General features: G+C 44.1%; 1 protein-coding gene across 1 annotated transcript in view; it reads left to right on the plus strand.

The window, feature by feature from the left end:
• The window catches only part of LOC133493287 (uncharacterized), a 63,055-nt gene extending 56,404 nt beyond the window's left edge, over positions 1-6,651 (plus strand). The window contains exons 5-8 of the mRNA XM_061806487.1: positions 2,804-2,922; positions 5,547-5,728; positions 6,216-6,338; positions 6,428-6,651. Of these exons, the coding sequence (XP_061662471.1) occupies positions 2,804-2,922; positions 5,547-5,630 (203 nt within the window). The 3' untranslated portion in view covers positions 5,631-5,728; positions 6,216-6,338; positions 6,428-6,651. The remainder of the gene's footprint in view (positions 1-2,803; positions 2,923-5,546; positions 5,729-6,215; positions 6,339-6,427) is intronic.
• Positions 6,652-17,804: the final 11,153 nt, after the last annotated feature.

Raw genomic sequence — 17,804 nt, forward strand, 5'->3', positions numbered from 1 at the left:
ATGAGGAGAGAAAAGAAAAAGTCCAGGGGTAAAATGAGATCTCACACAAACAAACAATGGAAATGTTGTCAGTCTGGGTAAATACCATATACCATGCTAAGTCGGTTGGAAACGACACGAACATGTCTTATAGCATGACGCCCAGAGTTTTGTCCAATACCGTTAAACATTTAGAAGGTGATAATAAATTAAGGTACATGGGAAAATGAGAGACACTTGGCATAGAGGACCCATATTTAATGCCGAAGTCGATGTTTTCGCCGTTAAGAAATTGGACTAAGTCGCTTCTGCTTGTCTTGGACTACTGGATCTACACATGTATATGGTGAGTAAGTCATCGAGACTGACATGGAAGAGTTTGAAAGCGTAAAAAAGTCTGGATGCATACAAATACTTCGTTGGAATAAATCCGACATAGTGACGGGTTGATGGCTCGTGAACGTGGAGCGTATTTGTCTTGTTGCGGGTTTCTTGTAGGTGGGCATGTGTGTTGTGTGGGTGTGGCGCACTGTGGGAGAAAAAAGAAAGTTGATTCATGGCGACCGGGAGCTGTTGTGTGCAAAAACAAAATAAAGCGAGTATAACACCAAGTTGATCATCTGTGATTTTACTACTCTCGCCATTGAGCTCCGGAGTTGCGACGCGAGAAGGGAGTGAACCCCGAGTGGGGCAACCTTGGCCCAGGAGAAGACATCTCCCCTGCGTCTCCCGACCACGGTCAGGCCAGCAGAGCAGTAACTGTTAACACTGGCGACCACGAAGGGACTTTCTCAAGACGTCTCTTCACCAGAATCGGTAAAGTACTTGCTTTATTCACCTGAGTTAAGTTGATAAGTGATGGCTTCTGCAACGGGCTACACGTTAACCTTTGCCGGAATCCATCGATCTTTTCAGCTAGTATTCAATAGAATCACCTCTTTGAATATCTGTCTCGTATGTTGTAACAACCATATATATATATATATATATATATATATATATATATATATATATATATGTACTGACTGGTTTAGGCCAAATTTGTGAAAAAGCAAACTATGTTGTGACGTGCTGTTCTCACCTGATCATTTTTTCTTCGAAAGATCTCGCCTGTGAGACTTTTCCAGCACCTGCTGGGACTTTCTTTTCTGGTGGTATCTGACATGTTTGAACCTGTTTGGAATATAATCTGGGGATAACGGATGATCACTTCTTTCTGCAAATTCAAAGAACACAATATATACTATGTTTAAAACCATCGTTTAAGATCTGATCACATTTAGTAGGGGCTGCTTGAAATATCCAAAAACCTATGTAGATCCATATCTGAAAATTATCCATCCATCCACCTGAACTGACAAAACTAGTGGTTATTTTCCATCCATCCATCCATCCATTTTGTTAGTCGCTTATCCTCACAAGGGTCGCAGGGAGTGCTGGAGCATATTCCAGCTATCAACGGGATGGAGGCAGGGTACACCCTGACATGGTTGCCAGCCAATTTCAGGGTACATGGAGACAAACAGCCGCACTCACAACCACACCTCGGGGCAATTTAGCGTGTCCAATTCATGATGTTTAATGATGTCTTTGGCATGTGGGAGGACGATTAAAGAGAAAAGTTAATAAAGTGTAAAGTTAGGGATTTAACAGCCTTAAAACAGGAATTGAAAAAAACAGGAAGAAAAACAGCTACAGAATTCCATCTATGTAAGGGCCCATATTTCAAAAGCACACACATTCACGTTGCCAAAGTTTTCTTTTTTTTTTTTTCCGTTTTCTCATGACCGGGCAGCTTTATGCATGCTTTTTTTTGCTGCCATCAGCGGGCCTCAGTATCAGGACTGCACCTGCAGCAAAACGAGGGGTACGCCAAAATGGTGTCGACAGTGGTCTACAATCCCTGAGCCAATTGGGATGCACCACATGATGATAATTGCACAACATGATGTTTCCCCAAGTGAATCAGGATCCAGAACACAATGCGCAATCATCCATCCGTCCATTTTCTTTGCCGCTTACCCTCACGAGGGTCGTGGGTAGTGCTGGAGCCTATCACAGCTGTCATCGAGCAGGAGGTCGGGTACACCCTGAACTGGTTGCCAGCCAATCGCAGGGCGCATAGAGACTCACTCACAATCACACCAAGGTTCAATTTAGAGTGTCCAATTGATGTTGCATGTTTTTGGGATGTGGGAGGAAACTGGGGTGCCCAGAGAAAACCACGCAGGCACGAGGAGAACATGCAAAATCCACACAGGTGGGCTGTGATTGAACCTGGGACCTCAGAACTGCAAGGCTAACGCTTTCCACAAACTAACGTTTTCCCGACACCACCTGAGGCGTCTGTAGTGACTGGTATAACATATAAAACTATTCTAATAAATTTCACGTTTTCTTTCTTCAAAACATTTTATGGAAAAATATTTTTTTGAAGGGTTTTTTTGTGTCTTGAAACATAAATCCAGGACCAGTGATTTTTCCAAGCAGAAAAATGTAAATATTAAAACAATGTAATTTTTATGAGGTACCTGTTTTTTCTCTCAAAAATGTTAATATTTTCCTCCAAACATGTATATATATTTTTAAAACTGTTAGTCCAGTTAATGTTTTCTTTCTGAAAGTGTACAGCTGATGTGAATGAAGGTGATTGATTGAAATGACAACCATCACTAAGTAGGACACAAGTGTTGGGCATTTGTCTGCCACTCTTATTGGTACTCAGAGCTCCTCAGCCTGGTTAAAGTCTGTATGGGTCTCGGGTGGTGTGATGTGTGCTGTTTCCAGTTCTTTGTTCTCCTCATGATGATTCACTTATTTGCAGTTGTGCTGTGGTGTGCTGCAGCGCTTCCTGGTCTACTTAAGGTGCCATCTTGGCAAGCAGTCACCTGTGACGAGGAAAACGTGACGGCGGCTGTGACTTTTGGTGTCCGACACATCAATGTAAATGTCTTCTTTCCTCAATGAGGCATTTCACCACTCTTTTTTTTTTTTATTAAATAAGTGCTCCAACAGATTTATCTATCACTATTTTCACTCAAAACCACCCCTTAAAAAAGTTAATTATACAATTTTCAATATGGAAAGAATTACACCAAGGAAAACATGAAAGTTAAATGACAAAAAGTCACTGGCTCCTGCTCGCTGTGACAAGCTGATATATCCAAAATAACTTGGACAAAATCTGGCTGAAAAGCAAATATTTCATCACTATTGGATTCTAAAATTACAACTGCATCTATCTTGCTGGGCTTCCCCCCTTCTACACTTCCCACAGACATCATTCATGATTCCAGATTTATTGAATAAGTGTCAATATAGGCCTAATAAAGTATAAACATTTGCCCATGGGAGTCAAAGATAAAATACATGAACAAGAAGATACTATAAGAGCTGGTACACAAAATACAAGAATATGTATTTTTGTAAGTCAATAACATATCAGCGACATCCCACGTTGAGGATTCACAGCATTCGGTCCACATTCTGCAAGATTTAGCGAAGCGTGATCATCCCTCTGCCAACATCGGAAGGGAGAGGAAATGAATTACCCATGATCCTTTTTGGCAGAAATATTTTAAGTGACAGCCACCCACTCGAGAGAACCGTCAAAGAGAAGGGTCCACATGCGTTTTCCAAGCTGCTTATCCTCAACAAGGGTCACGGGAGTTCCGGAGTCTGCCCCAGCTAACATTGGGCAAAAGGCAGATTAGACTGGTTGCCAAAGAGTTGCAGAGAACATTGCAATACCACCACTGAGTGGGAATAGATCCCACACTGTCTACATGAAAGGTAGGTGTGTGTACCACGACACCATCAGTGATCAGATGAGAAGGTGCAGTCTTTTGGTCAGCTTCGTGTGATTGTGATTCATAGCACATTTTCATGTATTAGAAGAGCTTCTCTTACCGGGAACTAAGCCTACAAGTCCTCTCGTTAGTATAGTGGACAACATCTAGGCCTGTCCTGCGGAAGACCAGACCTGACGGGGAGTTAAATAAAGTTGACTTTTGCTTTTCATGGGGTTTGTATTTGTGGAAAGCAAGCAGAGCAGCTTTGTTTCCAAACAGGGACGTCACACATCTTGGGCAAATGTCACAACTACACAACTGTACAGTACAGTACTACACAACTGAAGCTGTTGCTTGCTGTCACGTCCCATCGGAGCGGGAGTAGGACCCAAATGCAGGACTCAGACGATACAAGGTAGTTCAGGGAGAAATGTTTATTATATGCCGAGGTCGGGGATCGAGCAGGCAGTCCGGTGCAGCAGCGGTAGTTGGGACGTCGGGCGAAGAGAGCAGGTGAGCGGGCAGGCAGGAATCGGTACACAGGAGACCGATCAAGGCAGGCAGAAGTATCAAAGGAGTCAGGCTTACAAGGTTGGTCGGAGAACAGGCGAAGGTCGTTACACACAGGTTGTCGCTCAGGGATACCGGAGCACTCGAATGGGACATAAAGCTCAACGAACTGGCGCGGACCAGTCCTTTTCGGGGTCATATAAATATGCCGGATAATCAGCCCGCATGAGGCGCAGCTGTGCGCCTCCCAATCAGCGCAACCGCACTGGCACCCGCACAGCCCGGGCTGGAGCGGCAGGATCATGACACTTAAGTGATATCCATCAGTAGGTGCAGTTGCTACTGGGCAGGTGTGCAAAACAAATAGTGGAACACTTAAACATTCTAGGGCAGCACGATGGTGCAACTTTTTAGACTGTTGGCTTTACAATTCTTGGGACCGAGGTTCAAAGTAGGAGCAGTCGTTATATTCGCTTAATACGTGTGAGGTTTGTGCTTGGAAACGAGGTCGCTCAGCTTGCTTTCCGGAAAGAAGAGCCCCACGAAAAGCAAAAGATTGCATTATTTACTGTAACTCACCGTCAGGGAACAAAACCCAGTCTTCTGCATGACAGGCGGAGCTACTGTCTAAAAACAAACACTGGACACTAAATTGCTCCTCGGTGTGATTGTGAGTTTGACTCATTGTCTCTATGTGCCCTGCGATTGGATGGCAACCAGTTCAGGGTGTACCCTGCCTCCTGCCCATTGACAGCTACGATAGGCTCCAGCAATCTCCGCGACCCTCGCGAGGATAAGCGGGAAAGAAAATGTATGTTCAAATTTTCCTCCAAATACTTATGCAGTATATATATATATATATATATATATATATATATATATATATATATATATATATAATGTGTCCCAAATAATGTATTCACACTTTAGATAATTCTAAACTTGATGTTCATTATAATTCAAATCATTTTTAACATGTAAAATAATTTACAAATATAATTATTTGATGTGTGTAACCACTTTTTGGGACACCCTGTATTTTTATTTCCAGTTAATATTTCCTGTCCTAAACTGCTCAACTGAGGTGAATGAAGGTTATTGATGAAATGACAACCATCACTAAATAGGACACAGGTGTTGGCCTTTTGTCCTCCACTGTGGTTGGTCCTCAGAGCTCCTCAGTCTGGTTAAATTCCGTATGGGTCTCATGTGCTGTGTGCTGTTTCCAGTTCTTCATTTTCATCATGACGCCTAACCTATTTGCAGTTCTGCTGTGGTCTGCCGCAGCGCTTTCTGGTCTACTCAAGGCGCCAGCTTGGCCGGCAGTCACCTGTGTCAAGGAAAACGTGACGGCAGCTGCGACTTTTGGTGTCTGACACATCAATGGAAAGCACAAGCATGGATTCAGGTTCAAGCTGTAGAAGGTCCAGAGCAGCAACTATCAACAGGTTGGCACTTCTCAAGTTTTCATGCTAGTTATTAGTTGTAACCCTCTTCTTTAAAAAAAAAAAATAAAAAAAAAAATAGAAACTAGTTGATGATGACGACTCCTCCTGCAGACTTTGAATTACTTCAGCAATTTTGCTCGAAATGTTTCCTTTCTTGATGCTTCATGTGGACATGTATGTATGTGTGATGCATTGAATTATGACCTCTGCCAAACAAAGCATTTAAAAAATAGTGTAAAACTAACGGCTTAAAAAAAAAAAATTCCTGTACACTGCTTAAAAAGTTTACACTTAGGTCAAGGCATCTTAACCACATTGGCTTTGAGGATACAGGCTAGGGACAAAGGGGTGTGGATACAGGCGGAGTAAAGAATTCTGTCAGGGTATAAACAAATGAACCTTTGAAACTGTTTTGATGTTTTCATTACTTTCTATGTAATCTCAAGTTGACTTCTGTACCGATTAACCTGTGTGATTCTTTTAAAAGACGGAGTGGGGGGCTCAGGTAGAGTATGAAGCTACAGAGATCAGGCCAACTCACTGATTTCATCTCTCCTGGCCAGAAACTTGTCTTTGGTGTCTACTGCCTCAAAATTTCCTACTTGTTGTGGTGAGGGTCACTCCTCAACTCAGTGTGTGATTCTCCCAATGTATTCTACTTGTACATGGAGCATTGTCTTAACTTTTTGCTCTCCACAGAATCCAGGTCCCTACCCGACTGGTATGCCGGCCGTTGTTCCACCAAAGTCCAGAAGCTTGTGTGTGTAAAGCATGGCTGAACAACCCGGATCATGCGATCCATCACATTTGTCCGTTCCTGCTGAAGTGATATTGCTTGTGAACTATTTTTAATTTAAAAAGTAGCTTGCTTTCCCCTACTTGTTGGGTTGTGCCTTTTTTTATAAAATTTGAGTTCCAATCTATTTTAAAGTGGCTGGGTTGAGGTCTTGTGCCCAATTTTGTTTCTCAGCCTGCAGCATAGACTGAAATCAATATTTTAGGCCCTATAAAGGAGTTGCTACCAAGAAATGTTTTCTAAGGAACCAGGCTGAAATGGGTCAGTTGGGACAGCGTTAGAGTGAAGATTAAAAGATCCCTGGTTCCAGAGCGTACTACAAGGCTGTTTTTTTCTGGCACTTATTACAGAACATGTCGTGTCCTACGGTTTCTCTCTAAATGAGTTGCAACCAGTCAAAAGTGAGACTGAAGATCTGATGGTCTTGACTTATGGCAGATGTGTGCATGTTGTTGTTATTGCACTGAATACCCTGCCCTGTGATAGAAAGTTTTTGGAAAATTTTCTGTTATTTAATCTTGAGTCGTGTCTAATTGTCTTTGGTTTTTGAGGCCCTTTGAATGAGTTGCAAGCAGGTAATGGTCACACAAAGCTGCAATAGCTCAGTTGGGAGAGCATTAGACTGAAGACGTAAAGATCTGTGGTTTCAGCATGGCTTTTTAGGTCAGTTAAATGAGTTGCAACCAGGCAATATTTTCTCAGGAACCAAGCTGAAACAGCTCACTTGGGAGAGCGCTAGACTGAAGATCAAAAGGTCCCTGGTTTTCGGGATGTACTACACAGTACAGCTGTATGGTTTTCAGGCACTAATTACATGACAGGTCGTGTCCTAAAAGGTGTTTCTCTATGGAGATTTTGCAGCTACGTCACAAAACCATGTGACATTTTGTTTACGATGCCATATTGGTAGGCAAGCTTTGGAAGACAGATACTTGTCTTATCACAGTGAAGACGTTTTGAAAATGATCCATTTTCTCCATGTAATCCAGTGTAATATAATAATTGTGACTACTTGCGTGGCAGTGGGCTGTCATAATAGATGGGATAAAACAAAAGTATTTTCGATTTCCTGCTGACAGACAAAGAAAAGATGTGAACTGTGACCATAAGAGAGGAAGATTGGCAGCCTTCCAGTATCAGCCATGTTTGCAGTGATCACTTTATTGAAAGTAAGTACATCGAGACAAAAGCTAGTAGAGGAAAGATAAGACAATGATCATAAATATATTAAAATAAATCTATAACCTGTACGGTAGATCTGAATTGGTGTAAATGACTGCATGCTTACCACATGATCATAATGTATGGCCTACTGCGCAGCACACACTAGCTCCACCACTGTATTTTTTAATATAATAATTTTCAGATATAGATCTATATAGGTTTTTAGATATTTCAAGTAGCCCCTACTAAATGTGATTGGATCTTAAACAATGGTTTTAACCATAGTCTATATTGTGTGCTCTGAATTTACAGAAAAATGTGATGATCCGTAACCCCCAGATTATAGTCCAACCCAGTTCAAACATGTCAGCTCACCCCAGAAAAGGGTTAGTCGACTCTTAACGTTGTGCATGCAGGGGGGATGGGAGCATCTTAAGTCGGTGTCGAGATGAATTCGCCTAGGTGAACTAACTGCCTTTAGTTTTGCAGAGACAATCCGGTCTGCCCTCACTTATCGGCCCTTGTCGAGGAACCTAACAGTAAAAGGGTGACAAAGCGATCGCACCCCTTTTATAGCAGCTTCATCTCTTATGAATCGATTGCATTTGTCATTGACCTAATAAATTTAACAATCCTTGTTAGGATAGTCCAGATTTTTTTTACATTAAGCAGGAGATTATCAACGAGTGACTGATTACAATACAATTTCGATTAGATGGTGTTAATGTCGTTGACAATTGATCTTTAATGAGGATGAATGGTAAAAATGAGACAACTCATAAGAATGACAATGATAGATGAAAATGGAAGTTTAAGTATTTGATAAAATGATAAAAATTGTTCAGATAACATTCATTACATGAAAGTTACTCCTGCCAGTCGGGGGTTACGATTGCAATGTTAAGGCAAATTCGATGTTGATTGAGAAATAAATCAATAAAAGGAAAAATGATTAATATAATGATACTGATGGTAAGTAGGATGATATAAATGATAAACGTAGTAAAAAGTAATACAAATGAAGTAAGATAAAAACCATTAGACATTTTTGAGTGAGCCTGTTAGTGGTGATCAAGTTCTACGAAGCTCGAAGTGGAATTTAGCAATAAGCAATTTTAGGATTAAGATAAATCGTCAAGCTAACCATGTAATATCGCTGGTATTATCCTGCCATTACCTTATCATAGTTGTTTTACTTGTGTCCAATCATAAATGAAGAAGTCAAAATTAAGAAAAGAGTTGCTCGAAGACTTCTCCCCACCAGCTTACTACACGACTATTACTCCCTACAGAAGGACCTTTCTCTTTGTCAGCGAGAAACGAACAAAGAGACTCGGACTTCCGTATCCAAAGTTTTTATAGCTTTTTGGTGGAACATTCTGGAAGGTTTTGGCTGTACATATGCCCAGTTGGAAGGGCCCCCTTTGTTATCCTATTAGGTCCCTTTCGCCATCTCTGGGTTGACTTATCAAGGCCCTCTTAGCTCACTCAAATTAGGGCAAGGCGCCTGCAAACTCAACTGTCACTTCCCCTTTAACCAACAGGTGCATCGTGTAAATCTAACCACAAACTTGTGTTCAGTTTCACTCTAGTTCTTAAGCAATAGCATAAATGTATCAACATTTCTTGTGAATACAATTCTCTCATGCATTCTCAGGCTTTTTCTCATTTCTTGCACATCGTGTGTTGCCTTGTCTGAGAGAGACAGTCATATACAGGTTATATTCTTTTCACAAAGAAGTTTCAAAGCATCATATTCTTTACTAAAGGTTTAATGGAAAAACAGTAAAAAATGGAAAAACAGTAAAAATAAGATCAGTTGCTTGCAAACATCCTGTGTGTTAACTCAAGGGTGTCACAAGCTTCCTGTTCAGCAACCCAGCGATGTTGCAAACATCCTGTTTGTCATCAGGTGTGCTCCGCTGTTGAAAACCGCAGGCTGTGAACAGCTGCTGAAACACATCCTCTTAATGTCTTTATGTCAAAAACAAGATGTGAATACAAAGATATGAAAATAATTGGGTTCTTAAGGTAACTGACTTTGGTATATGTATGTAATACAAAGATCTAAAAATAATTAGCTCTTTAAGGTTACTGACTTTGGTATATGTATGCAATGCGGTGGGATGCTAAGTGGGAAGGCTACCTTTCTTAGAGAGATCTTTCCAGTGCTGGTGACCGAATCAAGTATAATTTGGTTTGCCGACATCTGGTGTTCAATTTGAGAATTAGTTCTAGGGCTGAGCTCAACACATGAACCCGAGCCACACAAGCCAATTACTATCAATTCGCTCCATTGCTATTCATAGCATGGGAACTTACTTGACAGTAACCCCTGTATTTATAGGACGACTGGTCTTCGCCAGATCGTCGCAACTCATGCCTTGTTCCTGCACTCCCGTATTCTTGATCGTGAACCCTGGTGTACCGACCTTCGCCTGTCCTCCGACCAACCCCGTAAACTTGACATCTTTGATACTCCTGCCTTCTCTGATTGATTTCCCGTGTACCGACCCCTGCGTGCCCGCGAACCTGCTCTCTACGCCCGAAGTCTTAACTACCGCTGCTCCACTTGACTGTCTGCCTGATCCCCGACTTTGGACTGAATAAACACTTTTCCCAAACTGCCTCTGCGTCTCTGGAGTCCTGCATTTAGGTCCTCCTCCGTACCGAAGGGTCGTGACAGAACGATCTGGCCAAACCAGGACCCAGCAGAAAAGACCGGACGGTGCAGGGACTGACGCGAGGTAAACCGACTGCCGAAGGACCACACCTGTCCTATCCGGGTAGGCTCCATGATGTTGTTCACGTCTTCCGTGTCACACGCACCGCCTGCGTGTCATAATTGCGTCCCGACCACGACCCGCTCACCGCCTTGTATTCTTTTGGACTCGGATTTTGAGGAAGACCATGATTTATATGACCACCTGCCTGACAACGATTCAGATTAGGACTGTGAATTTCCACTCCCTATCTTGAATCCCAGTCAGTTTGTTTCACCTCGCCATGTTTCCCGCTCCCGAGTGTCTTCGCCCAGTAGGTCCAAGTCCTCGTCCTCCAATCCTTTTTTGAGAACCCGCTTGGCCATCTACCCGGCTCCTCCGCGTGGCGGCCAGAGCAGATGCCCAGGCCAGGTGCTCCCTTGTGAGTCCCGCTGCGTGGCGACAGACACCATCCTCGTCCATCCACTCCCCACCGGCAACGACCAAACCAGCATATTCGGAACTGGTGGTGAAACTTCGAGCTCAGAGTGAGGAGGAGTCCGGAAATGCCGAGGTGCACCGACTCGAGAATCACGAGGTCTTCTATCGTGAAATGCGGGCGGAAATAGGCCCAGGTTTGGCGAGGATTAGATAACCAGCCGAGCTACGCCGACATCGCAGTTGTAGCAAACTCGCTGCTGAGTCACGCTCATGCTGCACTTGCAACAGATCCAGTCCCGAGACATGCCCACGTTGCGGTTTCAACAGACTCCCTGCTGACTCATGCTCACGCTGCGGTTGCAACTGACCCGCTCCCGAGACATGCCCATGTTGCGGTTTCAACAGACTCTCTGCTGACTCACATTCACGCTGCAGTGGCAATGGACCCGCGACCGAGCAAGGTTCACGTCGCTGTGGCAACAGATCCACCGCCGCGCCATTCTCATGTCGCTGTGGCAACAGATTCACTGCAAGTGCACACTGCGATGGCCACTGATCTGCTACCGAGCGAGCTCACGTCGCGGCTTCGACAGACGCGCTGCTGATCCACGTCACGGTATCCATCGACCCCTTTTCGAACAGAGCTCACGTCGCAGATGGCAACAGATTCACTGCTGCGTCACACCTACGTCGCGGTGGTGACAGGCGTCCAGGCGACCGTCTGAGGAAAAGGGTGGAATTGGCGATCGAGGATGAGCCTCCCAGAGCGCCTTCAATGTACGTGTTCCCAAGGAACAAGACCCAGAAGCGAATTGCAGAGGGCTTAAGTTCAGAGGCTGGAGTGAATTCAGATAAAGACGAGGCAAACTATTTTCGCCCAGTTAAGAGGGGGAGGACTTTATCATTCCCGTTGCTCCATGCTGTGCCCAAGAATTATCAATTCACTCCCTCTAGTGTCTGCCAGTTCTCCTCCGGGATCCCTGACCATGAGCCATTCATGAACAAGCGCCCAGTTCAGGAGTGCCAAGGCAAACACCGAAAGAGTAACAACACAGCGTTCTGCCACCTGTGCGCCCCTGTCTCGACGGCAACAGAGGATGGCGACAGCTCATCGGCATCCTCACGTTCCTGTTCAGCAGATGGCGACAGTACCACAGTCCTCTTCATTCCAGTCCCAGCGGTGACCTTTCCGCAGCTGTCCCACGCCCCTGTCTCAACGGCGACAGGAGCTGGGGAGTTCAGATGGGCCACCCCGGAACTGGAAGGGCATTGGGATGGCTATGATGATGATCGTCATCCTCTTCACTCCTGATGTTTCCCAACCGCTTCATGACCGAGCCTTGGCAGCGACTGATCTCTGGCCGCCTCATGATGAAGCCTCAGTGGCGACCGGCCTTTGGCCACCTGCCAACCGAGCCTCGGCAGCGACCGTCGTCGTCTTGCAACCGCATCTTGGGAGGGCTTCGTCCGGAGCAGTTGCATGCCTTTGTCTGTATCCTGCTTCGCCGTTGGGTTCCTCCTGGAGGATGTCCACCCGAATCACCCCGTAGGGATCCTGGTCCCTGGCGTCCGGGCCGTCCTCCTGACCTGTCCAGACGGACGCCTCGCCTTTGGTGGGCTGGACAGCTAGACTAGGGTTGGAGACTAACCTTAAAACTGTTTGGTAGCATCATTCAGCTTTCAACATGCATTGGTAAAGATAGTCTGCAAGCAATAATTCAGTTTTACACCAAGAAAAACAGATGGGGATATCATTGTGGGTTAAAAAAAAATTGAAACAAAGTTGGATGCGACATTTCAAATTTACAGTTTAGATTTGGCTTGGTTTGGTTAGCAATGTATTTTTTTTTACATTTTCATTGTAAGTTTGTGGGTTCGTATCCCACTGGGGCCTCCATTCCAAGGGTTGCGTCAGGAAGGGCATCCGGCGTAAAAATTGTGCCAAACATATATATGCGTTCATCTGAGATGACACGCTGTGGCGACCCCGAAAGGGACAAGCCGAAAGAAACTTGCTATTGTAAGTTTGCAAAAACGAAATTGTTCTTAAAATGTTCTGATGCGAATGTAAAGCCTGTAATCTGTAAAGGCTGTAATCTGAATTTTTGAATGACACATGTAACTTCAATGGATGACACTGTTACCATCATGCATATGTCTGATGTGACTCATGGTTGGTCAAAGGGGGCGATCACGGCCTTAGTGTGCTTACGCAGACAGGTAAAAAAATTAGAGGGAATGTTGCCGTTAGGTCACGTCATGTGTACGATACCTTGAAAATTTGAGGTTAGTCCTCGATTATTTAATGGTGCTTTGAGAAGATTTTTATCTGCAATTACGAATTTTCATGGGCAGCAGCATGACTTACGTGTGCCAATGTAAAGTATTACGTGCTCCAACAAAGAAATCATTGCTGGTTTGTAATGACTTCACATGTGGTACCACCACGATCGGACACGGTAAAATACCTTACTGTATCGCAAGGTTTTGCCATAATTCGGATAGAAATAATCCACAGAATGTTCGGTGGCATGTTCTGCCCAGTAAGAAAAATGTATTATGTAGGACTGGATGTTAATATCCCTCTATTTATGCATATTTTGGCTCCAATGAGGATCTGTGGGATGTTCAAATAAGTGATAGCACCATACAGCTTATCAAGTGGGCTTCCTTCCTTCATCAAGTGTTTCACTGATAGGCCCACAATACTCTCGAGAGGGTTCAGCAGTGAATCCCAGTGTCCCAGATTCACCCCCAAGGTGCCATCAATTCATCTGAAGGCTCAATTGGCATCTTTCCTCTTTATCCACAGCCACTGGCTGGCCTTTTCCACCGCCTTGGAGAGATCTCTGACTGCCTGCTGATGGGCCTTCCCTCGGACTCCCATTTCTCTGAGTAGCCTGGATGTTGAGGAGGCTATGAACCCTCTGCAGCCAACTTCCACCGGGCGTACCTCTGCTCTCAGCCTGGCTGCTGCACTTCGGCGGCAAGTCCTGCATACACCTCAACCGCTTCCGCTCATATGCCTCCTCGACTGCCCCCTCCCAGGGCACTGTGAGCTCAATGATGTAGATGAGCATGAGAGCGGCAGACCAAAGCACTAGATCTGGTTGTGGTCAATCTCAGCTGGAAAGCAGAGCTTCTTGTCCAGGTCTGCCAGTAGGTTCCAGTCTTGTGCACTGCCCAGCTGTCCGCTGTTTGGTAGCTTGTTGGTGTGGCCAGTTTGACTCTCCCCTCCCGAGTAAAAAGCCTTGGTTGCCAGTTGGCTAACAAGGGTGGGAGGGCATTCACCCTCATCACTTGGTTGTGCCGCCAGGTGTAATGGCCTTGAGTAAGGCTGGTCTTGCAACCAACCAGGATGTGCTTCAGTGTTGCAGGACTTGGGCATAACAGTCACTTAGGATCTTTTGCATACCACTGGTTTAGGTTAGTGGGAGAAGGCAAGACATCATATACAGTTCTGATGGTAAAGCTTGGCCTGAATGCCTCTATCTCCAAAAGCTCTTTCCAGGATCATTTAAGGACCGGAAACCGGACTGCTGAGAGAAAACCTGTGGAGGCACGGGGAGAACATGCAAAATCTACAATTCTCCACTGTAAGATAAGCTTAGACATTTCACAGAGGCCTGTGAAATGTATCACCTCATGTGTCATAAATCTCTTTTAATAACTCTGTTACTGCACAAAGATGCGTGTGTGTACTGTTTGTCTATGGGAAGCTTAAGAGCTCAATGTGACTGCACATTTATGATAGCTGCATTCTTGTGGGTTTTTGTAACAGGAAGAACTGTATCTAATCAGAGGACACCCGGCCTTGAGAAGATTAACTGTTTCTGCAAAACAACTTTACTTGTCTTGTGAAACCTGCTCTCCCCCGCCCTATGTGTGAAACTCAATAAAATGTGTGGTTTTGGGGAAGCTCTGAGAGAGTCTTACGTGCGGGCGTTGAGAATATGTTCTTCTCCCCCCGAGCTCTCCCCAAACTGCAGCTTGGTGAAAAACAACTCTGCCTCTGTCTCGTCATTTTATCCTGGTGCCGGAGCCTCTGAGTCCACATTGAGCGAGAAGTCCGTGCTTTGGACCTAACATCCACACACACGCGCGCACGCACACAAATGATATACTGTTATGGTCCTGGCTTCCAGCCCGGGGTGGGCGTGGCCAGCCAATCAGTAGACACACACCTGGGCCTCATGCACTCTGATGATACCCAGTATATATAGGACCCTGGGAATGACTGGTCCTTCGCCAGATCGTTGCAACTCATGCCCCGTTCCTGCACTCCAGTATCTCTGATCGTGAACCCGTATGTACCGACCTCCGCCTGTTCTCCGACCGACCCCGTAAGCCTGACTCCTTTGACACTCCTGCCTTCTTTGATCTAGCTCCCGTGTACCGACTCCTGCCTGCCCACGGACCTGCTCTCTACGCCCGACGTCCTGACTACCGCTGCTGCACCTGACTGTTTGCCTGATCCCCGACCTTGGAACAATAAACGTTTTTCCCAAATTACCTCTGCGTCTCCCGAGTCCAGCATTTGGGTCCTCCCTCCATATCGATGGGTCCTGACACTAACAGATAGACTTGTTGTTCCTCCTCTATGATCATGAAAGAAAATAAGATAAATTAAAATAGAAATGAAATACTGCAAAATAATAATCGTATAGTAACAAGAGCATAAAATAATCAAATTATGACTAGTATCGTCGGGCAACTGCTGATGCCCTTCTCCAGGTGTCCCCCAGTATTTTACTTCAGATTCGGAACAAAATTGCAATTCTCAATGAATTATGCTTACATTCATTTCTGTTTTAATAGATTGATGCCACAGTCATTGCCTTTATAAATGATAACAGCCTGGCTGATCACATCCCAACATATGTAGATCGGATAGCAGCACAACGCTTTGTTTTGGAAAACAAAGGTGCAAATAAAAGAACAAGACAATCATGTATAAATTCACCGCATGAAAAGCTAAAGAAAAAAAATGGGTGTTGGGAATGAGGATAATGAAAGTGACCAATACTGCAAAGCGGAAAAGAACCTACACAAAAAAAAATAAATAAACGGGCTGAAAAGCCGACCAGGAAAGTTGAGTTGGGGTGGATTCATGAAGGTAAACAAATAAGGAAAAACAAAGGACGCGGAACAAGGATGATTGATTGTGTCCAAAAAAAGCTGATGTATTAAATCTGTCTGTTTTGTAGAGATACAAGTCAAAATGGAATTGGAAATAAATACACCGTTACAAATGGGGAACTGATTATTCATTCTTGCAGTCATGACAGGTGAGGCATGAAGACCTTACATTTCTTTAAAAATGAGAAATGTTGAAAATCAAGTCCATCTAAAAACAGTTGTAATTTTCCAATCTCTAGTCGTTTGTCAAATGTGTTTTTTTATTCATTTCAGCAGTTCAATTAAAGATTTCAGTAAGAGGCTGTAAACTTCTCTGATAAAACAAAACAACTGTCCAATCAATTCATATTGGAGACAGAGTTTAAAAAAAATGCATGTTGTATCATCCATAACTTCTCTTTACATCATATCTTAACTAGGGTCACAGCTGTGTTGAGGCCCAAGATAACTTCAGGTGAGAGGTAGAGCACACCCTGAACTGGTTGCTACCCAATCACAACCTGTGATAGCCTCTCAATCCAAAATGAGTTGTCTATCTGTGCGTTGGTAATGGCTGGCAACCAGTTCAATGTGTACCCCACCACTTGCTCAGTCAGCTGGGATAGGCTGCAGCAGGCCTGGGACCGTTGTGAGGGTAACCCGTACAGAAAATGGATGGATAATTTGTCAGATATCCAATAATTTCAAGTGTGACCAGAATTAAGGATGATTTGTCTGACAATTTTAGTGATTAACTAAAAACTTGTAATTATTTATAAGTTTTTTTTAGTATGTCTGCTCTCAGGAAAAGATACAGCTCAATGGCCTCATCTGCTGTGGTGGGTGAGTGTAAGAAATGTTCTGTCATCAGGCAGCACAAGTTGAATACAGTCTCATCACAAGGATATAGGCCCCTCTGTTGGCATTATTGTTTACAAGCCTGCACTGCTTCATGAGTGACCTGTTTTAACTTATCTTGCCCTCGATGAGTGATGGTGTACAACAACATTGGATGTCCACTTGGAGCTACTGCATTTCTGCCGCTGCAGATAATGTGGGTATTCCACAAATGGGCAACTTGCTGCAGTTCTTCCTGCAGAAGCAAAAAAATACATGACCAGTGAAAACAACAAATAATAAATGCTTTGTATTTTGACTCAATATGATACATGCAAACATACTGTTAAGTGTAGTCTTTTTGACAGTGAAAGAGGCAGGAGTGTAGAGAAGGCAACTACAGCAACTAGATAGATGGATAATTATTTAACTTATTTACATGATGCCTACCTCAATGGTGTTCAGGCAAGTAAACAATACAAGCTGTTTGAGTTCCTGAAAACGGTTCATCCAGAATTGAGAATGATGCTTTCTCATAATGGCCCACCACCTTTCGATTCTCTGATTGTGACCCAGCAATGAAGCAGTTTCCAACGTGGTGGTCCATATCCCTACTCCAGAGTAGGAATCTCTGCCATTGACGTTTTCTTCAGATATGAAATAATAAGTGATGGTCTTGGGGGTTTTGTTCTTGATTTTTTAATTGACATGGAGGCAAACAATGAGCTTTGAAAAGCCATGAATGGCTCCAATGATGCAAAGACCAAAAGGCTTTAGTACGAGTCAACATGCCACGTAGAATTAGGCCCGGTGTTAACATACGTATGTCGGGTCAAGCTATTTCTTTGCTTAACACCACGGGGTCTAAAAACTGAAGCAGATGTCTCACGGTGCTCTGGGTCACAGCAGCACCGATGGTGCAGTTTGTGTCCATGGAGCTTTCCATGCCACGACTTAGCAAAAGTGCAGCTAAAGACTATGGCTAGCGACAGCCAACAGGTTCCCCTTATCCACCGCA

The sequence above is a fragment of the Syngnathoides biaculeatus genome, chromosome 20 (assembly GCF_019802595.1).
Source record: "Syngnathoides biaculeatus isolate LvHL_M chromosome 20, ASM1980259v1, whole genome shotgun sequence".
NCBI classification, from domain to species: domain Eukaryota; kingdom Metazoa; phylum Chordata; class Actinopteri; order Syngnathiformes; family Syngnathidae; genus Syngnathoides; species Syngnathoides biaculeatus.